This window comes from Sarcophilus harrisii, chromosome 2 (genome assembly GCF_902635505.1).
Source record: "Sarcophilus harrisii chromosome 2, mSarHar1.11, whole genome shotgun sequence".
Classification (NCBI taxonomy): domain Eukaryota; kingdom Metazoa; phylum Chordata; class Mammalia; order Dasyuromorphia; family Dasyuridae; genus Sarcophilus; species Sarcophilus harrisii.
In genome coordinates this window covers 475,326,960-475,354,685 of record NC_045427.1, presented here as the reverse complement: position 1 = coordinate 475,354,685, position 27,726 = coordinate 475,326,960, and the positions used below count along the sequence as shown (strand labels likewise).

The following is a 27,726-nucleotide window of genomic DNA, read 5'->3' as shown; positions in this document are numbered from 1 at the left end:
TTTTATCTGTGTATTAATTAAACAATTATGGTTGAGGAAATATGCTGGGGTACAAAGACCAAAAAACCCAAACCCCTGCCTTAATGGATTTTATACACTCTACGGGGAGATACACATGAATAATGATGGATCTTTGATATCAATACAGTGTGGGTGAGTGCTGAGACCTATCTATGATTTAGTAAAGTATTAAGTCCTAGTTCTTGATTCCAAATCCAGTAGTCACTTCATTGTATCATGTTACCTATATAGAAAAGCATATAATTTGAGGAGGGAAAAAACACTAAATTAACTGGGGGATTTAGGGTGGGGATCAAGGAAGGCTCTATGGATAAGGTGATAAGTAAGATAAAGATTATAAAGAATGAGCATTTTAAAAATATATCTTCCCTAGCTCTTACACAGTGCTCTGCAAATATATTTGAGTGAATGTAAAGCAATATAGAAATGTAAGTTGTTATTATTATTGTTACTAGTATCAGTCTCAAGAGCTTAGGGCCTCCACCAGCCTTCCTTTCAACACCCACCTTTTCTCCAGAGCATCTGGCTGCTCTCATTTAGACATACTAGTCTCCACAGCAGGTTCTACCATCTGTATTTATTACAAAGCATTAAACTGCTTTCCAACCCAATAAATTCACAAAAACACAAAACCAAGTATGCCTCTTAAGGGGCGCTGAACAGTGACCAGCTGCAAACCAGTTTGGGCCCTGTGTAAAAGATGTTCTTGGAGAACAGGCTTAGGAGCAGCAGTGTAGCTTCCCCCAGACAGGTGCCAAAAGTCAGAAGAGGGGGCACCTGGCCTTGAGTCCTGTCTGAGGGACACTTGAAGGTTTCAGGGACAACCAAGGAGCTAGGCATCATGTCTCAGGAGGCACTTCATTAGGACGCTGTTCATTCTCAGTCCTGAGTGTTTCCATGTATTTCCTCATCTTTTCTGCCATCCAGGAAGGAGGGACAAAGGGCTTTAATTCTTCCATTTTCAGATCCAGGCAGCCCCTGGGGAAGAAAGGGTTGGGAGTGAGAGGGAAAGGGATAAAAGAACAGGATAATAAAGATGAGGGACCATGCTTAGAGGGGATTTGCCACTGGGAACAACACAAGAGATTCTGTGGCTGGAACTAGGGGTTTCTCACCTGTAGTCATCACTAGCAGCTAGGTCTCGAATGTCCTCTTCAATGAGGAGATAGGCCTATAGATACAGAAGAAAGGAGAATGGTCAAAGCTACCAGGGGTCTTGGGCTTCCTTCAGTGCTTCCAGAATGGGTGAGGGAGGCTTGGGAGAAACTTTAGTCCAGTGATGTGCCCAATCTCAAAAGCAGGTAGACTGGGGGACAGAAAGATCACATGAGCTGTTACATGGAAGAGGAATTAGATTTATTCTTCTTGACCCCAGAAGGAACAATAATATCAATGTGGGGTATTAGAGGTCCATGTTGGTTCAATATAAAGAATATTTTCTAACATACTGTAGCTATTTGAAAGTGAAATGTGTTTCTCCCGAAGGTAGCAACTTTCCTGCAATTAGAGGGATTTTAAGCTATTATTTGTTCAGGATGTGCTTCAGAGAGGGGCTGGAATTCTAAGATCCCTTCTAACCTAAGAGTCTGGAAGAATTAGGAAAAACTAAGAGAACTAGGGTATCCCCCTTTCTCTAATTTTCAAGTCTTTCCCTATTTATCAAATTCTTCTCTCCAAACTATAACATGTCCTTACCTGACTCTGCCACCTGCTCAAGCTATGATCTTATTTTTCTCCATTCTCCCACAGCTTAACTCCTAGATCAAGTTAGTTATACTTGCTAACTTCATTTCCTCTCCTCATTCACTTAACTATTTGCAATCTGGCTTATGACATCAACCAACTGAAACTACTCTCTCCAAACTTACAAAATATCTCTTCACCAGCAATCTGATGGTCTTTCCTCAGTATTCATCCAACTTGATCTCTTTGAAAATGTAACACTGACCACTCTTCCCTCCTTCCTGAGTTTTTTTTTTGGGTTTTTTGCTGAGGCAATTGGGATTAAGTGACTTGCCCAGGGTCACACAACTAGGAAGTGTTAAGTGTCTGAGGCCAGATTTGAACTCAGGTCCTTCTGACTTTAGGGCTGGTGCTCTATCCACTGCACCACCCAGCTGCCCCATTTCTGAATTTTCTTGACACTTCTCAGTTACCTCTTCTCAGTCTCCTTTATTGGATCATCACCCATATCTCACCCCTTAACAGTATGTGTAGCTCAACACTCAGTCCTTGACCTTCCCCTCCTCCCCTTAGATTTTTATTTTTCAAAACACACGCAAAAATAGTTTTCAACATATACCTTTGCCAAACCTCCATATTTTTCTCTCTCCTTCCCCTAAGACAATAAGTAATCCAATATAGGTTTAATATGTGTGATTATTCTATACATATCTCCACATAAATCATGCTACAAAAGAAAAATCAAATCAAAAAGGAAAAAAATTGAGAAAGAAAAAAACAAGCAAGCAAACAACAATAAAGGTGAAAATACAATGTTGTGATCCACATTCAGTCCCCATAGTCCTCTCTCTGAGTGCAGACAGCTTTCTCCATCACAAGCTAGGCCTTTTCTTAGTCTCTCTATGCTCCCTGCTCTCTAAGTGATCTTAACAGCTTCTCTGGTTTCCAATATTATTGTGATGCAGATGACTCCCAGATGGAAATATCTAGCCCTAGTATCTTTCTTGAATTCTAGTCCTGACTATTTGCCCTGGTTATAAGCATTTTAAATTCAACAGATATAAAAGAAAACTCAGTATTTTCCCCATCCCAAACCGCCTCTTTCTCACTTTTCAATTTTCCAAAAGAGTAGTGTCATTCTTCTAATCTCCTGGACTCACAACTTTAGAATCACCCTTGACAGTTCACTTTTCTTTAGACCCCATATCCAGTTAGTAGTCTTAATTTTCGTTCCAAGTCTTGCACACTCATTCTCTTATCTCTATTACCCTATTTTGGATCTCCATTACCTCTCATCTAAAATTATTCCTTTCTTACGGGTGCCAAAGCACAGATTTTTGTTGAACATGCACTAGTGATTCCTCCTTATCCCTAGGATCAAACACAAACCCCTCCATCCAGCATTCAGACCCTTTTACGGTCTGATTTTACTGTTTCTGGGTTTGTGCTGACACACCTGAAACTTCAACCAAATTGACTTGCTTGTTATGCTCCACATAACATTCTATCTCCAGTCTCTATGTCTTTACACAAGTAGCTAGGTACCAATGGCTAAAACATTCCCCCTCCTATGAGTCCCTTAGAATTCCTAGCACCCTTCAACATGAATGTCATGTGCTACTATTCCTACGTGAATTCTCTTCTGATATTTCGGGTATACAACCTGCATTTTCTGTATTAAGGGCAGCTAGGTGTGGGAAATAGGACAATGAATCTATAGTCAGAAAGACCTGAGTTCAAATCTAGCCTCAGATAACTTACTAGCTGAATGATCTTGGACAGCTCATTTACCTTCTGACTTGATTTCCTTAATTGTAAAATGGAGGTAATAATAGCATCTTAGAAGGATTGTTGTGAAGACCAAATGAGATTATATTGGTAAAACACTCAGCACAGTGCCTGGTACTATCATTATTTTTATTGCTATTCTCTTATATAAGGATATTTTCCTCAAAAGAATTTAAATTCCTCAATGGCAAAGGTACTTTCATTTTCTGTCTCAATCTTGAACACAATATCAGGAAAATAGCAGGTGTTCCTGCTCTCATTTCTTTAGTATTTTGAGGTTTTCAAAGAGCTTTCTTCCTAACAACCTTATGAAACAGATAGTATGAAGTAGGTCTTTAGTATTTTAAGATGTTTAACGAGCTTTCCTTCTAATAGTTTTATGAAATAGGAAGTATATTTAATAGTTGAAGAAACTGAGGTTCTAGGTAGTTAAGTGACCTGGTCCAAAATTTCCCAGCAACAAAGAGCCACAATTTAAGAGTGGATTTAAACCATTTATGCAATAGTTAAAAGAACACTAACTCTAGAGACAAAAGATCTGGGTTCCAATCCCACTTCTGATTATTTTGTGCTTTAATAAACTGTAAAAGGAGGGGATGAGATAAGATCACTTCTTAGGTCTTATTTTAGTACTAGATTGATGACCTGCAGACTTACAGTATGGAAGCTGAAGACATGTATATTTCTTTGTCAGGGTCAGAAGCCCTTCCCTGCCATCCTCCATACCATACCTGACAAATGAGCTTTTCTTTCAACACCCCAAAGCCTGACCCCTGATCACAAGGGACCCTTTTTCTCAGCTGCCCATGGAGAGGATACTCACCATTTTGCCACCAGTGGCCCTCATGTGATGCTGTTCTGCTAGCCAGTGCTTGTCCTGTGGGTCAGCGGCATACTGTAGGGAAGGGAACCACAGGATAGAGAGATCAGCCTGGTCTTCCCTTTTCCTGATCCATGTCCCCAAGCCATTTTTTCTCTGGCAGATCACATGGAGAAAGATAGTCTTGTCCTGGTCTCAGGTAGCCACAGGCAATCCTTGGGTCTTTTACATCAATAGTTCCCATCAACTCCTCTTAAGCAGAGAATCTCCCAGGGGCAAGGCTACATCATTACCTCAGCCCTCCTAACTTTTTAAAGCACAGGGTCTCAACACCAGGCTACCCTCTGGAGTAGGGTAAATCATGGGCTTTGTCTGTTTGAGGGTGTGGTCAGGGCTAGGTTGGTTGGATTGCCATGCTTAAGCAATGCCAAGTCCAAACAAATCCTTACTGTTATCTTTGTAAAGTGTTCTTCTAAAGTCATTTGGCCAAACAGGAAACTTTGAAATAAATTTAGAGGAAAAATAGTTTGGGAGAGAGGGTTAAAAAGGGGAATATGCTTAGCTTTTAAAAATTCTTATTTCCATAGTATTAAGTTTCATAAAAAGCTTACAACTCTATGACATGGCTGGAGTAGGTATGATTAATCTATTTTTAGTGATAAGGAAACTGATGTTCAAAAATAAAAGAGCCACATGGCTAAGGTGGGAAGTAGGATCTGAACTCATCTCTTAATTCCACATTTTTCTTTTTACACCATCAGGCTAGGCTGCCTTTTCATCCATTTTTGCTAGGTTTCTATGGGAGCATGAACTTACCATGTATTGGTGAGTGTATCTCCTATGAGGTGATGCTAGTGCCAACCCTGTAGCTCTTGATCTTTTTCATTTTTTCCCTAGGATCCCCTCAGCCTTTTATAATCCCACTCACAACAAAACAAAACCCAATTAGAGTAAAGCAAAATAATAAAGATTTTCTAAACAATTAAGTTCTTCCTTTGTCCCATATTTCTGATGGCATCAGATTCTCACCTGAATTCTAGTTTTCTAGATTGTAGATAGGATTGGGAGGATGGAGGGAAGGAAAGGAGGAAAAGAGGAGAACAGATGATAACAATGAGATCTGGCTGAGAATGAACTTTTAATGAAGGGAGGCTAGGCAGAAATGTAGTAGAGAAGTGCATGCACTATGTGTCCCACTGTGGCACGTGGTGGACTGAAAAAGTTGGCTCTGACTCTTCACATTTTCATAGAAATCCTAGCATATCTGAGCTAAGACCTTGGAGGTCCAATGCTGAATTTCACAAATAAGGAAACAAGAGGCCCAGAGTATGAAGCAGCTTGCCCAAGATCCCATGCTGAGACCTCAGTTTTCTCTCCCCTGCACAACCAGGACAGGACAGTCATTCCATGGGCAGCTCCTTTAGGCTACCTTTCCTGACAGCTGTTCCCTGCTACTCCAGAAGGGAATGTTCCGGGGCAGTTATGCCACTTACCTTAAAAAGATGTGGGTGCTTGATATAGATCCTCCCTCTGGTGCCTCCCATGCCAAGGGCCCTGAAACAATAATCAATAGAGGACCGAGTCAGGTTTTCCCAGTAGGATGACAGTCATGGGACCCTTGTGCTGCCCCGCCTCCCATGAGTGTCAAGGTCCAACTTCTTACTTGTTGGCCCTAGAGCCCAGCACAAAGGTAGTGGATTCATTCAGGCGAGCTGGGTCCCACTGTGTAAAGAGCAGAGAAGTAGAAGGTAAACAGTCTGGGCAGGACAAATGCCACCTTGACCTCTAATTAATTAATTACAACACCCCCTGCTTTTATCACATGTTTGTGAAGCAGGAAGGTATAAGGGTTCACTGTCCACATTTTGTTGATGAGGTTTCTTGTCCTCAAGGAATTTAGTTTCTGTGGACAAAAGATGAACAATAGCAGGCAGCTTGTAGCTAAATGTAAAGACTCCTAGTTTATAGATAAAGGTAAGAGATAATATTCCTCTTCAGAAGTAAAGAATATCAATGAGAATTGAAATAAATCACAGAAAGTCAACTGACTTCTCCTTTCATGATTTTACTATCTAACTTACAAAATGATTACACCAATACCCCTGCTCCCTATACCTCAAATTTCTTCTGAAAAAGCAATTTGTAATAAAAACACAAACTGTTGATTCACCTCAGAAATTGGGATACCCACAGAGGAAGACAAGATCCTTCCCTTTTCCTAATGTATAGCAGACAGAAAGTAACTCTTCAGAGTCGTTGGGGGTCAACCATCACTGTCATAGTCAAATACTATACCTTAGGACCCTCCCTCCGAATTGGTTCACAGGATTTTGGTTTCCACCTGATAGAGAATAGATAGAAGTGACTGTTCAGAGAAGTTGCAAGATAGTGGTCAAGACTTCATTTTTGCTCAGAGCAATTAGATTAGCTGCCACTGGTTACAATGTCACTTATCTAGCCATGTTGCCTTGGCTGAACTGCTGTATACAATCAGTTTCCCCATCTTTAAAATGAGGTATAATCCCAGTACAAAATGTACACCTAACATAATTGACAATGTTGCTATTAATCTTTTCAAGTTAAGTATTTATTTTTCCTTTCTTTTAACAAACAGAAGATTATTCAAGTGTAACATAATTTGTACCACTACTAATAATCTCTCTCTCTTTTTTAATTATGTTTTTCATAACTTTTCAGGGACTGGGGGATCAAAGGTTAATTCTGTTTAGTGGTTTTTGTATACTGCATTTTTTTTTTTGTTATTTGAAATAATGTATCACACAAAGTCAAAGGTGAATATCAATTTTCTTGACTATCTCTCCTCCCCAGCTAATTAAAACATTTGGGATTCTCACCAGTACTGCCCCTCGAATCCAATTCGATTGTGTAAAAACTTTCACCTCATCTCCCTCATTTGCTTCAGATTGTGATTACTATTGATGATTAATATTTTTAAGGCACTCATATTTGCAAGGTGGCTTATATCCATAATCTGAATCGATCACCAAAGTTATGTTGTGAGGCAAAGAAAACAGAGAAAGCTGAAGTTCAGATAAAATGATCTGCCCAAGGTCACACAGCTAGTATATGACAAAGGTGGAACCTAAACACAAACAAATCCACTGCTCTTTTAAGAATACAACAGTTTCCTTCTCCTTCATTTATGCAGTAAGCTCCTTCTTGTTCACTAATCTCATCTCCAAAAGCCCCAGACCCCAGTCACTACTTACACCATGCCTGAGGTTGATCTGTCATTTGAAAGGATGTGTCCTGGAGGCCGTCCTTTCCTCTGCAGAGAAAATGGCTTGTCAGAAGGGGATGTTGGCTCTAAAGTTTGAGCCAGTTGGGATTTCCTTTGCCCAGTATCATACTCTGAGCCATCTACTAATACTAGAGTTATTTATTTGTTTTGTTTTTAAAAGAAACTAAAACTTCAAAAACTAGATGGCGTTTGTGATGAGTTGGGTAGAAGTCATATCTCTAAAGGTCTGACTACATTATTAGGACTGGGAAAAGGGTGGAGCAAAGGGAGGAGATCCAGATTTTCTGGGAAGCCTAGTACCTCCCATTTAGGCCTAACTGATTTCTTCCTGGCCACCAGAATAGAGATATACACAATCTATGAATATATGTGTGTGTATGTATGTATTTTCTTTTTCACCTTTTTTGGGATAGGGCTTCCACGATGAGCACATTCCTCATCTGCTTGTCGACCACGCTGGGAAAAAAGAGAGAAAAGTCAGGGAGGCATGAAGTCTCAGAGGACACCACTAGAATTTTGGATAATGTTGCAGAGGATTTATCTCATAAGGATAGATCAATGATCAAGATCTTCTCTTTTAGGAGTAGGATGGCATCTTTCTTAGGCCCCAGAAAGAGACCCACTCACTCGTCTATCTTATGCTACTCAGCTTCAGAGCTTCTAAAGAGTGGTCAGATTGAATTCCCAGATACTTAACTATGCCTCAAATTAGACCACCCTAACCCATTTATGCTCCTAGGATAAAACAGCTCTGACCTTCATCCCAGGAAGTTCATGAGTCAGTCTGGGTATCACTTTCTCACCATCTGAAAACAGCAGCTTAGCCTAAGAGGGAGATGGCAAAAGTTAAAAAAAAAAAAAAATCTAGCAGATAAGTGGTAGGGGGAAGCTGGCTCCTTGTCTGATTTATACTAATGCTGTAGCATTTGGGTGTTAACATTCATCTCTTTGGAACTCTCTACTTTTGACTGTTAATGTCTTAAAATAGGTGATGCTTTGATTACTATTAATAACAATACCAGGATTAAATATTCTCTGAAGAACATGAAAGGATTTGTAGACATGATGTCATCTTTTACTCCAAAGAGAGGAAAAGGGAGGGAACTACAAGGCCTTAAGAAATTCAGCATAACAGGTTCTTGGACTAGAATTAGGAGACCTATAGTTCTAGTTTCAATTCTGTTATTAATAACAACAATACATATTCTTCCTCCTGCCATGATTCATTATGACTGTACTTGTTACCTTATGCCAAATAGTATCCAAATAGTACAGTTAGTGTAAAATCTCTGAAAGATTTTCATACCACAGTCGAATAAAAAGGACGTGTTTGAGGTCTTTGCATTTTTGTTGTTCTTTGTTTTGCTTTTGTAGGTTTTTAAAAAATATCTTTTTGTTTTTCAAAATACATGAAAAGATAGTTTTCAACATTCACCCTTGCAAAAAAGATTTGCATTCCAAATTTTTCTCCCTTCCCCTACACAGCAAATAATCCAATATAGGACGTGCAATTATTCTTTTTTTTTTTTTTTTTTTTGCTGAAGCAATTGGGGTTAAGTGACTTATCCAGGTCACACAGCTAGGAAGTGTTAAGTGTCTAAGGCCAGATTTGAACTCAGGTCCTTCTGATATCAGAGCTGGTACTCTATCCACTGTGCCACCTAGCTGCCCCAGATGTGCAATTCTTTTAAACAGATTCCCACATTTGTCATGTCACACAAGAAAAATCAGATCAAAAGGGGAAAAAATGAGAAAGAAAAAAAAACAAGCAAGCAAACAACAACAACAAAGGTGAAATATTATGTTGTGATCCACACTCAGTCCCCATAGCCCTCTCTCTGAATGTAGATAGATGGCTGGCTCACTTCATCACAAAACTATTGGAATTGTCCCGAATCATCTCATTGTTGAAAAGAGCTAAATCCTAACAGTTGATTATCACATAATCTTGTTGCTGTGAACATTCCATATTTTATAGCAACTTACTATTTTGAAGATATTTTCTCCATAACAACCGTGTGAAGTAGGTAGGTAGTTCAAGTATTATCATTCTATTTTACAGATAAAAAAACTCAATGAGATTAAATAATTTGCCTAATGTGAAATAGTGAGTGGGGAAAAAAATCAGGACTAAAATCCTTTAATCAAATTCCTGATTCTAAATCTAGCTTCTTCCTTATACTGCGTTTCATGACCTGTGTGGCTTGTGAAAACCATTTTCTTTATCTGTGCCTCAGTTTCTCCATCTGTAAAATAAACAGACTGGCCCATTTCAGTATTTTTTAAACTGTGTATTAAAGGGTTCTTCTAAAGGGCAATGATTTTCATTTCCAGCATACATAAAGAATGGATTCAAATTTATAGGAACAAAAGCCATTCCTCAATAAATGAATGGTCAGAGAATACAAATAGGCAATTTTCAAAGGAAAAAATTCCAACCTATCAACAACCATATTAAAAAGTGTTCTAAAATCACCAACATTAGAGAAATAACAGCTGTTGGAAGGACTACAAGAAAAAAGGAACATTAGTACACTGTGTAGCTATGAAAATGATCCAGCCATTCTGGAAAGTAACTATTATGCATTCTCTCTTTGCAATATATTAGGGCACTGTCTCAAAGAAATCAAAAACAGGAAAAGCACTGATATATACAAAAATATTTATATCAGCTTTTTGTTCTGACAGAGAACTAGAAACTAAAAGAGTACTCAATAATTGGGAAATGATGAAAAAATTATGATTTATGATTGTAATGGAATACTATCTCACCATAAGAAATGAAAGGAACAATTTCAGAAAAAGCTAGATTGACTTGTATAAAATCATACAAAATAAAGTGAATAGAACCAGAAGAAAAACTTACATCATCATCACCTTCATCACACTAGAAAATCAAACAAACATTTAAGAACTAAGAACCCTGATCAATAATTGTGATAGACTGGGCTTTTTTCAACAATGAGGTGATTCAGGATAATTCCAATAGATTTGTGATGGACAGAGCTGCCTGAATCCAGAGTGAGGACGATGGGGACAGAATGAGGAGCACAACATAGTATAGTATTTTCTCCTTTTGTTGTTGCTATTGTTTGCTTGCTTCCCACCCCCCACCCCCCTTACTTTTTCCTCCTTTTGATCTGATTTTTCTTTTGCAGCATGATAATTGTGGAAATATGTTTAGAAGACTTGCACATGTTTAACTTGTACTGGATTACTTGCCATCTAGGGAGAAAAATTTGGAACACAAGGTTTTGCAAAATATCTTTTCATGTATTTTAAAAAAATAAAAGCTATTGTTATTTAAAAAAAACCGATCAATGTAGTAAACAATCACAATTCCAATGAGAATTGATGAGAAAGCATGCTCTTCTCTCCTCCCAACTCAAAATACAAAATGAAACATACATTTTTTTGTAGATGGCCAGTGTAAACATTTGTTATGTTTGACCGTATATTTGTTACATGGGTTTTATTTTTCTCTTCCAGTTAAAGAAGAAGGAAAGAACAACAAATGCTATTAAGTTGAAAAACAAAACAAAAACAAAAACAACTAAATTTAAATGAAAGAAAAAGAACACTGAACAAGTGCTTTACTGAAAATTTTATGACACTATTTTCTTCTTTAATATATTAAAATTAAATTATTTACAAATCAAAAGTATTTATTCTGTATGGCAATTTCTCAGTATGAAGTTTGGCTTAATTTTATTTCAGGAGTATTCTACACCTCTAGCATGCCCAAATTGGTTTTTCAACATTTTCAATTCCACATTAGTGGTGCCCACATTAGTTTCAAAATTTTGGCTTATGATTTCCAAGGGGTCTTAACTCAATGTTTTATGAAAGCATGGCAGAAATTGAGGCAATGACAGGGTAGGTGACCATCTCAATATTATTCACTAAGCGATAGCAAAGATGATAGAGATTTCAGCTATTCTGAGTTGAAGTTTAGTACTTTGATGGCTGTTTCAGAATATTTAAACTCTTAATTGGATTAAAGTTTTGGTAGGTATTAACAAAGTTCTCAGATGAAATTTCAATACTCAGAAAGTCTCTAGACAGCTTTGGTTTCAGACCATATAGCCACTGCCTCCTTAGGCTCTTACCTGTTCCAGACAACTTCGGCAGGCTTCCTGGATCAGTTGCTCTGCATCAACATCTTCCCCGACATTGTCTCTGACATTAAATGCTGCTTTCTGAAAGAACTAGGGAGAATACCGAAGTAAAGGTCAAAGGCCATGCCTATGTACCTTGTTGCCTAGCATCAGTTATTAACAACAGTAAATGATGGAGCAGTTCTGTTCAACTATTTCAAGAACATAACAAGGTCATGAATGGTGATATGACATCAGAAGAAGTTTGGTTTTCTATAAAGTCAAATTGAAATTGGGATTCTTCAAATTTCAAAAGACATTTTTAAAGTGAATATTCTCTGAATTTTTTTTTTTTTTTTTTTTTTTTTTGCTGAGGCAATTGGGGTTAAGTGACTTGCCCAGGATCACACAGCTAAGAGGTGTCAAGTGTCTGAGGCCATATTTGAACTCAGGTCCTCCTGACTTCAGAGCTGGTGTTCTATCCACTGTCCCACCTAGCTGCCCCTAAAGTGATTATTATAATCAAGTTATAGTATTACACATTGTGATTATAGAAATAGTGATACAGATGTGACACACACAGAGAGATTTTAATTTAATACTAGGTGGAATATAATGGAGATAAAGGAAAAATCTAAACTAAGAAAATCTTAGAAGGAACTTTTAGCTTCAGGAATCAAAGAAGGCTTTATGGAAGAAGTGGCACCTGACCTGGCCCTTAAGTAAGAGAAAGATTATAAAATCAAGTAGCACATTAAAGGCATAAGGGGTAATCAATATCCCAATATTCCAAGAGGAATATGAAGAATCTATTGCAGGGAAAAGCAGCCTTCCCATCTCCTAATTCAATTGTCCTTTGAATATTTTCATACTTGGTCACATTCTTCACATCTCAGTGACTTTGAATTCCTGTAGATTATTACCCAAACCCCATTTCACACCTCTTGATTCATCATTCTCATTTCTCTCAACACTTTTACTCCCAACTATCATCCTAACTCCATTCAATTCTTCCCCTATTCCCTCAGGAATGGCCTTTCCTTAAGCAACAATCTTTTCTTCATCTTAAATCTTTTCTTCTCTCACTCTAACTACTAGTTCTTACTGAAAGCTAACTTTTCCCAGATGACACATTCTTTCCAATACTAACTGAACCTTCACTCATTCTCTCTGTCTCACTAATAGAGGAAGGGGCATTGGAATTCTCCTTGTTCTCCCTACCATTTTCAGGTCCCTCCTCCCCCCCAGACATTTCCATCACTCTGTAATCTCTTTTCCTTTGAGGTTCATCCTTCCATCCACCCAATCAAAATTCTGGTAGCTACCATCTTACAGACATACACCCCCTTGCCTTTCTTTCCTCTATGAGTTTGACCTAACCTTATAAATTTTCTCTTCTCCCAACTCCTGTCTTCATACAAGGGACTTCAACATACATACTGATTTTCCCTAAAATATCCTAAATACTTAGTTCTTCAACTTGCTCATCTCCCAGGAGCTACTCCTCCACACAACTTCAATCATATACAAAGATAGTCATATCCTCGGGCTTGTCATCATCTACAAATGTACTGCCACTATGCTAATGAACTGTGAAATAATCTGCCTTTCCTTAAAAAAATCCTATTCTTTGTCTGTACTGTGACCTAGAATCCTTTTACTCCTCAATTTTCTCCTAAGCCTTTTCCCCTACATTAGCCACTCTTTCTTGACATTTGGGTGAACCAATTCAACTCTGCACAATGCACAAGCTTCCTTTTTTGACTCTCTAGTCCCCTGATCTTTTTTTTTCTTTTTTTTTTATTTAATAGCCTTTTATTTACAGGATATATACATGGGTAACTTTACAGCATTAACAATTGCCAAACCTCTTGTTCCAATTTTTCACCTCTTACCCCCCCAGCCCCTCCCCTAGATGGCAGGATGACCAGTAGATGTTAAATATATTAAAATATAACTTAGATACACAATAAGTATACATGACCAAAACGTTATTTTGCTGTACAAAAAGAATCAGACTCTGAAATATTGTACAATTAGCTTGTGAAGGAAATCAAAAATGCAGGTGGTGCATAAATATAGGGATTGGGAATTCAATGTAATGGTTTTTAGTCATCTCCCAGAGTTCTTTTTCTGGGCATAGCTAGTTCAGTTCATTACTGCTCCATTAGAAATGATTTGGTTGATCTCGTTGCTGAGGATGGCCTGATCCATCAGAACTGGTCATCATCTAGTATTGTTGTTGAAGTATATAATGATCTCCTGGTCCTGCTCATTTCACTCAGCATCAGTTCGTGTAAGTCTCTCCAGGCCTTTCTGAAATCATCCTGTTGGTCATTTCTTACAGAACAGTAATATTCCATAATATTCATATACCACAATTTATTCAGCCATTCTCCAACTGATGGACATCCATTCAGTTTCCAGTTTTTAGCCACTACAAAAAGGGCTGCCACAAACATTCGTGCACATACAGGTCCCTTTCCCTTCTTTATAATCTCTTTGGGATATAATCCCAGTAGTAACACTGCTGGATCAAAGGGTATGCACAGTTTGATAACTTTTTGAGCATAGTTCCAAACTACTCTCCAAAATGGTTGGATTCGTTCACAACTCCACCAACAATGCATCAATGTCCCAGTTTTCCCGCATCCCCTCCAACAATCATCATTATTTTTTCCTGTCATCTTAGCCAATCTGACAGGTGTGTAGTGGTATCTTAGAGTTGTCTTAATTTGCATTTCTCTGATTAATAATGACTTGGAGCATCTTTTCATATGACTAGAAATAGTTTCAATTTCTTCATCTGAGAATTGTCTGTTCATATCCTTTGACCATTTTTCAATTGGAGAATGGCTTGATTTTTTATAAATTAGAGTTAATTCTCTATATATTTTGGAAATGAGGCCTTTATCAGAACCTTTGACTGTAAAAATATTTTCCCAGTTTATTGCTTCCCTTCTAATCTTGTCTGCATTAGTTTTGTTTGTACAAAAACTTTTCAGTTTGGTATAATCGAAATTTTCTATTTTGTGATCAGTAATGATCTCTAGTTCTGCTTTGGTCATAAAGACCTTCCCCTTCCACAGGTCTGAGAGGTAAACTATCCTATGTTCCTCTAATTTATTAATAATTTCATTCTTTATGCCTAGGTCATGAACCCATTTTGACCTTATCTTGGTGTACGGCGTTAAGTATGGATCAATGCCTAGTTTCTGCCATATTAGTTTCCAATTTTCCCAGCAATTTTTATCAAACAGTAAGTTCTTATCCCAAAAGCTGGGATCTTTGGGTTTGTCAAAGACTAGGTTGCTATATTTGTTCTGTTTTATCCCTTGAACCTAATCTATTCCACTGATCAACTAATCTATTCCTTAGCCAATACCAAATAGTTTTGGTAACTGCTGCTCTATAATATAATTTTAGATCTGGTACAGCTAAGCCACCTTCATTTGATTTTTTTTTCATTAATTCCCTTGAAATTCTTGACCTTTTGTTTTTCCATATGAACTTTGTTGTTATTTTTTCTAGGTCATTAAAATAGTTTTTTGGGACTCTGATTGGTATAGCGCTAAATAAATAGATTAGTTTAGGTAATATTGTCATCTTTATTATATTTTCTCGCCCTATCCAAGAGCATTTAATATTTTTCCAATTGGTTAGATCAGACTTAATTTGTGTGAAAAATGGTCTGTAATTTTGCTCATAAAGTTTCTGTAGTCCCCTGATCTTAAGACTAATTATTTAGCACAGCAAAGCCCTAGCCTTAGACCACTCCTACCACTTGTTGCCTTCACTTCTACACACATGCTGTTGAATGAAGGTAGAGAAAATCATGCAACCATTCTGTCTGGATTCACTACAAATTTATGTTACACAAAATCAACTGGGCCCTCAGTACTGCTAGGCAATCCTACTACACACCTCACTTTATCAACTCATTATCTCTACAGTGGCTCTCCCAAATCTTTTTATCTCTCCTTGGGGCTTCTATGGCACCTCTTCTCACCATTCTTTCAGCTGAGAATCTTGCCTTCTATATTTTACAGAAAACATTGAAGCCTCGCAGTGAATTCCCTATTCTCCACTCTTTGTCATTTTCCATCATTCAGATGACTTCTGCCACTTTCTTTTCCTTTACCTGTTTCACATGATGAAATGGCCTTACTCCTTAACCAAACACAACCTTTCTGCTGGTTCAAGCGATCCCATTCCAACCCATATACTCCAACAGATTGCCTCCTTCTGTTATACCCAATCTTTCACTTATTTTCAATCTCTCCCTCTCATACTGGCTCATTCCCTACTGCTTACATACACACACAAGTCTCCCCCATTCTCAAAAATCCCTCCTTTGATCCTTCCATTCCTGCTATCAGTCTTTTATCTCTCCTGCTCTTTGTGGTTAAATTCCTCAAAAAGACCCTCTACAGTGGGTGCCTCCACTTTCTCTTCTCTCAATGTCTTCTTAATCCTTTACAATATGCCTTCTAACTTCATCATTCCACTGAAATTGCTCCCTCCAAAGTTATTAATGATCTTCTATAGTAGCCAAATCCAATGACATTTTCTCAATCCTCATTCTCCTTAAACTCTCAGTGGTTGATCTCCTAGATCTCTAGCTTTTCAGGACACTGCTTTCTCTCCTGGTCATTTTCCTTCTATCTGATTACTTTTCTCAGACTCCTCTACTGCATCCTCTTCCGGATCATACTTTCTAACTGTGGATGTCCCTCAGGATTCTGTCATGGGCCTTTTTTTCAATTTCCCTTCTGTATTATTATTCGCTCCCATGGATTTAATTACCACCTCTATACTGATGATTATTAAATTTACCTTTTCTGTCCCAAACTCTTTGCTGAGCTTCAATCTCACATCTCCTACTGCTTTCAGACATCTGAAATGAATGTCCACTGGAAATCTTAAATTCAGTTTATTCAAAATACAAGTCATTATCTTTCCCCTAACTCCTAGCTTTCCTATTAATACTTACAACCTGGGGGTCATCTTAGACTTTTCATTATCTTCTTCATATTTACTAACAAGATGAGACCTTGCACAACATTGAATTGTGACCTATTGTGATGTGGGCATTCCAGACAAATTTAATCATTTTCTATACTTCCAGTTTTAATGTTTGTGCTGCCAAAAGCAGCTTCTACTATAAAGTAAAAGGTGGGATAAGAATCTGTTTATATCCATTTTCATATGTAAAGAGAACATGAATATTTCAGTAAAAGGGAGAACATGATTCCATTAGTATGAAATTCCAAATGTGATTATAAATATGATGATGATGTTCTATAGTAAGATTTAAATAAACTTTATCTGTGATGTCCACTAACACCCTTGAAAACTGAGTTATACTATTTCTAGCCATATGAAAATATGCTCCAAATCATTATTAATCAGAGAAATGCAAATTAAGACAACTCTGAGATACCACTACACACCTGTCAGATTGGCTAGAATGACAGGGAAAGATAATGCGGAATGTTGGAGGGGATGTGGGACAACAGGGACACTGATATATTGTTGGTGGAATTGTGAACACATCCAGCCATTCTGGAGAGCAATTTGGAACTATGCTCAAAAAGTTATCAAACTGTGCATACCCTTTGATCCAGCAGTGTTTCTACTGGGCTTATATCCCAAAGAGATACTAAAGAGGGGAAAGGGACCTGTATGTGCTAAAATGTTATGGCAGTCCTGTTTGTAGTGGCTAGACGCTAGAAAATAAATGGATGCCCATCAATTGGAGAATGGTTGAGTAAATTGTAGTATATGAATGTTATGGAATATTATTGTTCTGTAAGAAATGATCAGCAGGATGAATACAGAGAGGATTAGAGAGACTTACATGAACTATTGCTAAGTGAAATGAGCAGAACCAGGAGATCATTATACACCTCAACAACGATACTGTATGAGGATGTATTCTGATGGAAGTGGATTTCTTCAACAAAGAGAAGATCTAACTCAGTTTCAATTGATCAAGGATGGACAGAAGCAGCTACACCCAAAGAAAGAACACTGGGAAATGAATGTAAATTGTTTGCATTTTTGTTTTTCTTCCCGGGTTATTTCTACCTTCTGAATCCAATTCTCCCTGTGCAACAAGAGAAGTGTTTGGTTCTGCACACATATATTGTATCTAGGATATACTGTAGCCTATTTAACATGTATAGGACTGCTTGCCATCTGGGGGAGGGGGTGGAGGGAGGAAGGGGAAAAATCGGAACAGAAGTGAGTGCAAGGGATAATGCTGTAAAAAATTACCCTGGCATGGGTTCTGTCAATAAAAAGTTATTTAAAAAAAAAAAAAAGAAAAGAAAACTGAGTTACAGCATAACACAAAAAAAGAAAAGGATACAGGCATAAAGGAGAGATAGATGGTCAGCTGGTACTTAGACTAACCAATGTTATCAAAATCTTCCTAAACTACTTATTCAAACTTATAATTTTATTTGTGATTTTGGGTTTTTCTGATTTACTGGGAATTTTGGTAAAAATAAGTTTATTTGTAATCAGCCTTAAAGTTGTTCAAACAAAGATGTGCGATATTGGTTGGTTCAACCACAAAAATGATTTACCGAGGGCTGCAGTGGATACAGTACCAGCCCTGAAATCAGGAGGACCCAAGTTCAAATCTGGTCTCAGACACTTAATATTTCCTAGCTGTGTGACTCTGGGCAAGTCACTTAACTCCAATTGCCTCAGCCAAAAAAAAAAAAAAAAAAAAAAAGTGATTTACCTGAAGCACTGCCCTACTCAATAAACTGCACCCAGGAGCAAATACAAGTGCTATTTGGCATTCAGAGATTTTCATAACCGAACCTCCTCCTACTTTACCAGTGTTGTTATATTTTACTTCCCACATACTCTTCCATACTGACCTCTTGGCTCTTCTGAAAAGAGCTCAGGGCACTTTCTCTGGCTGTCCCCCTTGCTTAAAATACACTTCCTCATTTCTACTTATTGCCTTCATTGACTTCTACGGGAAGCTTTCCCAACCACTCTTAATTGCAGAGCCTTCTCTCTTTCTATTAATTACCTATTTATCTTTTACATAGCTTTGTTTACATGTTTTCTCCCTCATTATATTGTAAGCTCCTTGAGAACTGGGGTTATCTTTTGTCTTTTTTGTCCCTAATTTCCAGCATACTACCTAACACACTGTAAACGTTTAACAAATGTCTATTGACTGACTGATCTGGCTGAATGCTAGGAAGTGGAAAATGACACATCCAGTTCTGAGAAAGACTACAGAATGATGTTGGGGTCAAAGTGTGAAGGGAACTGGTATTTCATACTCAATGTTGAACGAAGATTCCTGAGTAGAGAAATGATACAGTCAGACTAGATGATTTTGGCATCTACATGGAGGATGAAGGAGAAGGGAGACACTGGAGGCAGAAAGATGAGCCAGGAGATTACAATTAATAAGAAATGATGAGATCTTGAACCAAAATTGGTAGCAAAATGAGAAGACAGAAGGCAGAGATTGTGAGAGATACAGTGGAGTAGACTTTGGGTTTTTTTCTTTTAGGAGTTCCTTTATGAATTGTTCAATTTCATTATCTGAGATTGAGCTATTTAAATGATTAAATTTTTTTTTGTTAAAAACTTTTAAATAATTTTATTTCCTGTTCATTTAAAGCAAATTCTCTTTTTTCATTTTTGATATTGGCAATACAAATGTTGGAAAAGGTATGGAAAAACAGGGACACTAATGCACTATTGACAGAGCTTTGAAGTGGCCCAATCATTCTGGAAATCGATTTGTAACTAGGCTGACAGGCCTATAAAACTATGTATTATCTTTTGATCCAGCAATACCACTACCAGATCTGTGTCCCAAAGAGATTTTAAAAAAGGGGGGAGGGGGAGAGATAAAGATCTATTTGTACATATATATATATATATATATATATATATATATATATATATATATATATATATCTATCCATGGAGCTACGAAAGGGATTTTTTCCTAAAGCACAGACCTGAACACGTAAATTCTAGCTACTTCCAACTATGACCAAATACAAACTTCTTAGTAATTTTGTTAAAGCCCTCACAACCAATTCCCAATGAATTTTTCCAGGCCTAGCACATGTTATTCCACCTCAGACTCCACAATCCAGCCAGACTAGTTTTGTTGTTTTTCACACATAACACTCCCAAATCTTTTTATGCATTTGCATAAACTATTCCCCAAGTTTAGAATATGCCCTCTTCCTATCTTTACTTCTCAGAATCCTTAGTTTCTTTCAAAGTTCTGTCCATACACTACCTCCTAAAGGAGGTAAAAAAATTTTTTTTTATATTTCAACTGAAAATATTAAGAAATAATATTTTTTTCAGCCAAAAACCCTTTCCAGGGTTGCTATATATATATATATATATATAGCAGCTTTTTTTTTGTTGTGGCAAAGAACTGGAAATGGAAGAGATATCCACTAATTGGGGAATGACTGAACAAGTTGTGGTATGTGATTATGATGGAATACTATTTTGCTGATGATTTCAGAAAGATTTGTGAAGTTTTAGAATTAGGGATGCAAAGTAAAATGAGTAAAACAGGAACATGGACATAGTAAGAGCAATATTATAACAATAATCAACTATGAAAGATTTAGCCATTCTGATCAACAATCATTCATGACGATTCCAAAGGACTCATAATGAAAAGTGCACATCCAACTCCAGTGGACTCTGGATAGAAACTGAAATATATATTTTGCTCTGTTTATTTTTCTTACGTTTCGCCCCCTACAATGTGGCTAATGTGGAAATATATTTTGCATGACTTCATATGTATAATGGACATATTTCTTGCCTTCTCAATTTGATGGAGGGAGAGAATTTGGAACTGAATATTAAAAAAAAAAAGCATAGGGAGGGAAAGGTGTGAGATGGTATATGACAACTTTTCAAATACCTAATAGGCTATCAAGGGGAAAAGGAAACTGCCATTCTGTACAGCTCTAAATGTGCAACTAGAACCAGTGCCTGGAAATATTAATAAGGTGGGGTTTTGGCCAGATGTAGGGTAGTCCTGAAACTCAGTATATCTAAAATACAAGTCATTATCTTTCCTCTCAAACTTACCTCTCTTTCAAATTTCCCTATTACCGTTGAGGGTTGCACTATACTTCTAGTCACCTGGATTTGAAACCTTGGAGTCCTCCTTGGCTTCTCACTCTTCTTCACCTCACATATCTAATCGGTTGCCAAACCTTGTATCATCTCTTGCTCTGTATCATCTCTTGCATCCATTCCCTTCTCACTACTCTTATGGCTATCACCCTAGTTCAAGACTCAAGTTGAGTCTCACTACTCAAGGCCATCACCTGGCCTCTTGCAATAGCCTACTTATTCTCCCTACTTCAGTCTCTCTCCTTTTGAATCCATCATCCATGGAGCTACGAAAGGGATTTTTTCCTAAAGCACAGACCTGAACACGTAAATTCTAGCTACTTCCAACTATGACCAAATACAAACTTCTTAGTAATTTTGTTAAAGCCCTCACAACCAATTCCCAATGAATTTTTCCAGGCCTAGCACATGTTATTCCACCTCAGACTCCACAATCCAGCCAGACTAGTTTTGTTGTTTTTCACACATAACACTCCCAAATCTTTTTATGCATTTGCATAAACTATTCCCCAAGTTTAGAATATGCCCTCTTCCTAGCTTTACTTCTCAGAATCCTTAGTTTCTTTCAAAGTTCTGTCCATACACTACCTCCTAAAGGAGGCCTTCCCTGAAATCTCTAGCTGCTATTTTCTGTCCCTCAAATTATTTTGTAATTTATTAATGTGCATGTTGCGTCTCACAGCTAGACTGCAAGCTCCTTCAGGGCCCAGACTGTCACCATAATTAAACCAGATTTATCATTATATTTCTAGTTTTTAGCACAGAGCCTAGAACAAATCAGATGCTTTATAAATATTTGTTGAATAACCCTCAGATAATGAGCTAACAGTAGAACCAGTTGCCTTATTAGTGTGGACACATATTAAAATTTTTTTTTTATATTTCAACTGAAAATATTAAGAAATAATATTTTTTTCAGCCAAAAACCCTTTCCAGACTTTCCCTTTAGAAAAACAGGTAAAGAAAGCAGGGAAAGGTTCTAGCAATTATTTCAAGGTGGAAAGCTAATCTTATAATCACTTAAAAGCTGTGATAATTTTTTTCATTCAGGAATTAAGATACTGATCCTAGGAAGGAAGTCCTTTTAGTATTTAAGGGCAATGATCAAAAAAGGAACTGAGTGTTGACTATTTTGGAAGGTTAACTCCAAATCATACTTTAATCTTTTCCTTGTTCAAGATTCCTAGAAATGTAATTTCAAATTGTTTTGACATAGAGAAACATGTCAGAAGGTATGAGAAGTTATGTCATTTTGGAGCCCTCTTTAAGTTAGAAATGGCATGAATATGGAATAATGATAAAGCAAATTGGAAGTCTTCAGGCTGAGACTGAATGGTTAGAGATATCATAGAAGGAACTTATGCATTGGGCAAGGGGGTGACACCAGATGGAAAGATAAAGGGCAAAGGCAAAGAACAAAGGAAGAGAGAGTTTATATATATACGTACTATATCCTTGTCAGATATTATTTGGAATACTATGTATAATTCTGAGTACTGTATTTTAGAAAAGACATTTAATTAGCTAGATATTGCCAAAGAAGGGCAACCAGAACAGTGAAAAACCTCAAGTTCATGCCACATGAAGACTCATTGAGGGAACTGGGGATAGTTTGAAAAAGCCAAGATTTAGGTAGCTGTGATAGTGGTCTTCAAGTTCTCAAAAAAAAAAAAAAAAAAAAAAAAATGAAGATGGCTGTCTTGGAGGGATTGGCTTCCTCTTTCATGGAGATCTTAAATGAGAGCTAGGGAGTAAATTCTTTCTCAGAGATAGACTAGACAGTTTGAGTCTCTTTCAATTCTGAGATTCAGTAATTTCTAAAATCTGAGATTCTCTAATCCTAAATCCCATTTCACACAATAACCTCTTCCTGAATAAGAATCTTCACTATGATAGCCCCAAGATTTCCAGTGACACGAATTTCACTATATACCTTCTAATGAAGTCTACTGTATATCTGGAATGCTCTAATTGTTATGAACTTTTCCCTTATATTAAGCCCAAATTTGCTTTTACAGTTTCTATGATGTTACTAGTTCTGCCATCTGGGGTTAATCAAACATGTAACTTTTCTACATAATTACTCTTCAAACAATTAAAGACATCTATTTATCTATCTATCTATCAACTCAAAAGAGTTTTCTTCATGTTTGCGGCAGCCCTCTTTGTAGTGGCGAGAAACTGGAAACTGAGTAGATGCCCATCAATTGGAGAATGGCCGAATAAATTGTGGTGTATGAATAATATGGAATATTATTGTTCAGTAAGAAATGACCAACAGGATGATTTCAGAAAGGCCTGGAGAGACTTACACGAACTGACGCTTAGTGAAATGAGCAGGACCAGGAGATCATTACATACTTCAACAACAATATTATATGATGATCAATTCTGATGGACGTGGCCATCCTCAGCAGTAAGATGAACCAAATCAGTTCTAATGCAGCAGTAATGAACTGAACCAGCTAGGACCCAGCAAAAGAACTCTGGGAGATGACTAAGAACCATTACATAGAATTCCCAATCCCTATATTCTTGCCCGCCTGCATTTTTGATTTCCTTCACAGGCTAACTGTACAATACTTTGGAGTCTGATTCTTTTAGTATAGCAAAAAAACAGTTTGGACATGTATACTTATTTTGTATTTAATTTATACTCTAATATATTTAACAAGTATTGGTCATCCTGCTATCTAGGGGAGGGGATGGAGGGAAGGAGGGGAAAAATTGGAACAAAAGGTTTGGCAATTGTCAATGCTGTAAAATTACCCATGCATATAACTTGTAAATAAAAAGCTATTAAATTTTTTTTTTTAAAGTGTTCTTTTCTTCAAGCTAAAAATTGCAGGATTTTTAATCTTTTCTTTTATGGCATAGTCCCCAGTCCCTTTGGAGCAGAAAATGGGAAACCACTCCAGTATCTTTGCCAAGAAAACATCAACAGGGACACGAAGAGTCAGGGAAGACTGAAATGAATGAATAACAATCCCAGTCCTTTTATCACATTGACTGTTCTCATTTGAATGTGGTCCAATTTGTTGATATCCTTCTTCAAATGTGACCCACTTAGAACTGAATGAGGTACTCCACATATCGTCTAAGAAGGGTATGGTCCATCACCTTTATTTGATACTCTTTAAGATTGTTGTCAGAGAAGGCAACCAAAGCTTCCCATGGAACATTAAGGCTTTTAGGAACAGAATAGTAGGATATAGTATAATAGTGTAATAGCAGGATCAGACTTTGAATCTAATCCAGTGAGAGAGTGTTTAATATCCTCAGCACATGTTTTCTGATAATCACTTACTGGGATTGTTGGTAGAGAAATTTTTTTTACCTATATGGATTGGATTAGACGGATTTGGGGGTACCAAGATTCCATAATTGTAATGTAGAAGACTAGATCCAAACAAACAGGGTAAATCTGTTAGGATTTCTCGGCCTGTTTTCCCTCCAACACCACTTACTTTCATGTACTTGTTGAAGACTGTCTGAATCTCCTCATTGATGCTAGGTTGTAGGACAGCTCGAAGCAGGTCCATAGAGATGGCAGGGTCTGTGAAGCTGAATTTTTAAAAGGGGAAAATGTAACCCCGATTCCAAATGCTTGATTCATCTTTGTCTTAACAGGGTCAATGACTCTTGTCGTGGCTTTCCTTACATTAAATATTCCTTAAATAAGTACCTAACCTTAAAGGAAGCAGGTCCTTTCACACTTCCAAAACTGTCATTTAAAAACTCAATCAAGAAACATTTAGAGAACATTCAAGGCACTTTTAGTTTAAGACACAGTGCTTGCTCTGAAATAAATTAAAATCTGGTTCATGAGATAAAAAACAGATGTATTATATTAGTCTAGGGTTTATATCCAACTATCAACTCATTAGCGTTACTGGAATCTATCTTGGAAGGGAAGTGATATTAAAATATAAATAAACTATGCCTTACAGCCTAGTTCGGCTCTGATTTCTCCCAAACTCCTCAAATATACAAGTGAAGTTCTAAGACTAGTCAATCATGACCACAAACAGCTCAGAAGCATCCGGGAGGTTTATGGGGAAGACCAAGACTAACCTGGCTAACTCACCAGCAAGCCAACAACTAACCCTTGCTGCCCTTATAATCTTCCATTCTTGGAACATTGCTTGGGGGGTAGGGGAAAGGGGACAGACGGACTTGTTAGAGTAGAAAATGTCCTTAGAATCCATCTAACGCCCCTAGATGTCATTCTCAATTCACACAGGAAGACATAGAGGTCTAGGTAAGGGAACTGACTTGCCTAAAGTCAGGGGCTGTAGAACTGATATGTACCTTATTCCAAATATTCCATTTTACAGAGGAAAAGCCCCGAGGTGCAGAGAATATAAGTGACTTGTCCGACGACACAGACAGCGTTATATAATTTAGCGTCAGAAGGATTTTCGGGGGTTACGCCGGGGGAGGGGAATCCCTTCTATTTTACATTTTTAGAAACGGAGGCAGTTTGTTTTCTGGATCTTCTCATTCTAAACCAGCGCTCTTTTTTTTGACGCGATACAAGGACTCGGGTCCGCCCTCCGGACTTCTTCGAGGGTCACTCTCCAGACCCCCACTCCTCTCCCCTCACCCCAGCAGGAGGCCCCGGGCCCGGCAGGCTCACCTTGTAGTCATCTGGGAGCGGCGGCCCCTGCGCTGTACCTGCCGGTGTTTGATCATGATGTTCCAGGGGTTCTGCGGGGACCAAGGCGCTGGTGAGCCCCTTGAGCCCCCGATCCCAGGCGACAGAGCAGAGGGTGGGGCCGGGCAAGGGTCTCTTCTCGGTCCCGGCCCCCCCGCTCTGGCCCAGCCCGAGGGGCAGTGCCCCCCTTCCCAGGAGTCCCATTCTCACCGTGACCACCAGCTGCCCCGCCGAGCCCTCGTCCCCCGGCTCGGGAGCGCCCCGCTCCGCTCCACTGGGACCCCGCGGCTGCTCCGGATCCCGAGTGGCCCCCATCGTCCCTCCTTCCCGCGCCCGGCCGGGCCGCCGCCGCCAAGCCAGCCGCTCTCCCAGATACTGCCCGGGGTCCAGCCCAGCCCCTCAGCCACCGGCCGGAAACGAGTCCGTCGGACGTCACTGCTTCGCGCCGCGCCACCCCCCGGAAGAGCGACGCGGTAGGCGGCGGGGTTGCCATGGGAACCGAGCGGGCCGCTGGAGAGAGCGAGAGGGCGGCTTCTGGGGCCCGGAGCAGCCTGGGATGGGCTCAGACTGGGGGCTTCCGTGGAGGATGGGGCTGGTGAGACCCTGCGGCCACGGGAAAAAACGCCGCGTTATGGCTTTGAGGCGGCCGCTTCCGTCCTCCTCTGTCAAATGAAGCGTTAGTCGGGGCGGTGGTCAAGACACCTTGGAGAGCCCCAGAGAAAGCCCAGGGCTTTGGGCCAGGAGGCCCGGTTCCTTTGCCTTTTCTGGCCCGCTGGGTTGCCCCCGAAAGCGAGGCTGGCGAATGTTGCCCGGCTCCGGCGGCCTGGGACTGAAGACAGGGCCCTTTATCCGAATAATTCGCGATTAGTCATCGCCAGCCATAGCTTTGTTTCCGCGCACGAAGATCTGTTCACGATATCAGTGATTTGTGGAACGGCCGGCAATAGCAACAGGACCAGCCAGTAAATGCAGATGTGGCTTAAAAAATTTTATAATAGCTTTTATTTTTCGAAATGCACGCAAAGAAAATTCACAACATTCACCCTTGTAACCTTTGTGCTGCATTTTTCCTCCCTCCCCCCCTCCTTCCCTGGACAGCACATGCTGAAATGAACATTTTCTTTTTTTTTTTCTTTTTTTTTTTTTATTTTATTTAATAGCCTTTTATTTACAGGATATATACATGGGTAACTTTACAGCATTAACAATTGCCAAACCTTCTTGTTCCAATTTTTCACCTCTTACCCCCCCCCCCACCCCCTCCCCTAGATGGCAGGATGACCAGTAGATGTTAAATATATTAAAATATAACTTAGATACACAATAAGTATACATGACCAAAACATTATTTTGCTGTACAAAAAGAATCAGACTCTGAATTATTGTACAATTAGCTTGTGAAGGAAATCAAAGATGCAGGTGTGCATAAATATAGGGATTGGGAATTCAATGTAATGGTTTTTAGTCATCTCCCAGAGTTCTTTTTCTGGGTATAGCTAGTTCAGTTCATTACTGCTCCATTAGAAATGATTTGGTTGATCTCGTTGCTGAGGATGGCCTGATCCATCAGAACTGGTCATCATCTAGTATTGTTGTTGAAGTATATAATGATCTCCTGGTCCTGCTCATTTCACTCAGCATCAGTTCGTGTAAGTCTCTCCAGGCCTTTCTGAAATCATCCTGTTGGTCATTTCTTACAGAACAGTAATATTCCATAATTTTCATATACCACAATTTATTCAGCCATTCTCCAACTGATGGACATCCATTCAGTTTCCAGTTTCTAGCCACTACAAAAAGGGCTGCCACAAACATTCGTGCACATACAGGTCCCTTTCCCTTCTTTATAATCTCTTTGGGATATAATCCCAGTAGTAACACTGCTGGATCAAAGGGTATGCACAGTTTGATAACTTTTTGAGCATAGTTCCAAACTACTCTCCAAAATGGTTGGATTCGTTCACAACTACACCAACAATGAATCAATGTCCCAGTTGAAATGAACATTTTAGAAGCCAAGTAAAACGTTTCAAGGACTTGTAGAGAGATCCTATAGAATAAGGGGTGGGTTTTCGGGGCAGAAAAGGTTTCATTTTTCTTAGAAAGGTCCTTTGGGGAATCACTGCTAGATACAACACTGGTTTTCCTATCGGAGGAGAGAAATTCGGGTCCTGAGTTTTTACTCTGATTTTCACTTGGAGTCCCCAGGTGCCCTCTTCCATAAGGACTCTTAAAG

The 27,726-nt window shown here is 38.6% G+C and overlaps 1 protein-coding gene across 1 annotated transcript; it reads right to left on the bottom strand.

The window, feature by feature from the left end:
- Nucleotides 1-578: 578 nt before the first annotated feature.
- DNTTIP1 (deoxynucleotidyltransferase terminal interacting protein 1) lies at nucleotides 579-25,900 on the bottom strand. The gene is made up of 13 exons (XM_031954571.1): nucleotides 25,701-25,900; nucleotides 25,473-25,543; nucleotides 24,301-24,397; nucleotides 11,684-11,782; nucleotides 8,331-8,399; nucleotides 7,974-8,030; nucleotides 7,543-7,601; nucleotides 6,608-6,653; nucleotides 5,976-6,034; nucleotides 5,806-5,866; nucleotides 4,316-4,387; nucleotides 1,137-1,192; nucleotides 579-999 (listed from the first exon to the last, which is right to left on the bottom strand). The coding sequence occupies exons 1-13, from the start codon at nucleotides 25,803-25,805 to the stop codon at nucleotides 861-863; spliced, it is 990 nt and encodes a 329-aa protein (XP_031810431.1). The 5' UTR covers nucleotides 25,806-25,900; the 3' UTR covers nucleotides 579-860.
- Nucleotides 25,901-27,726: the final 1,826 nt, after the last annotated feature.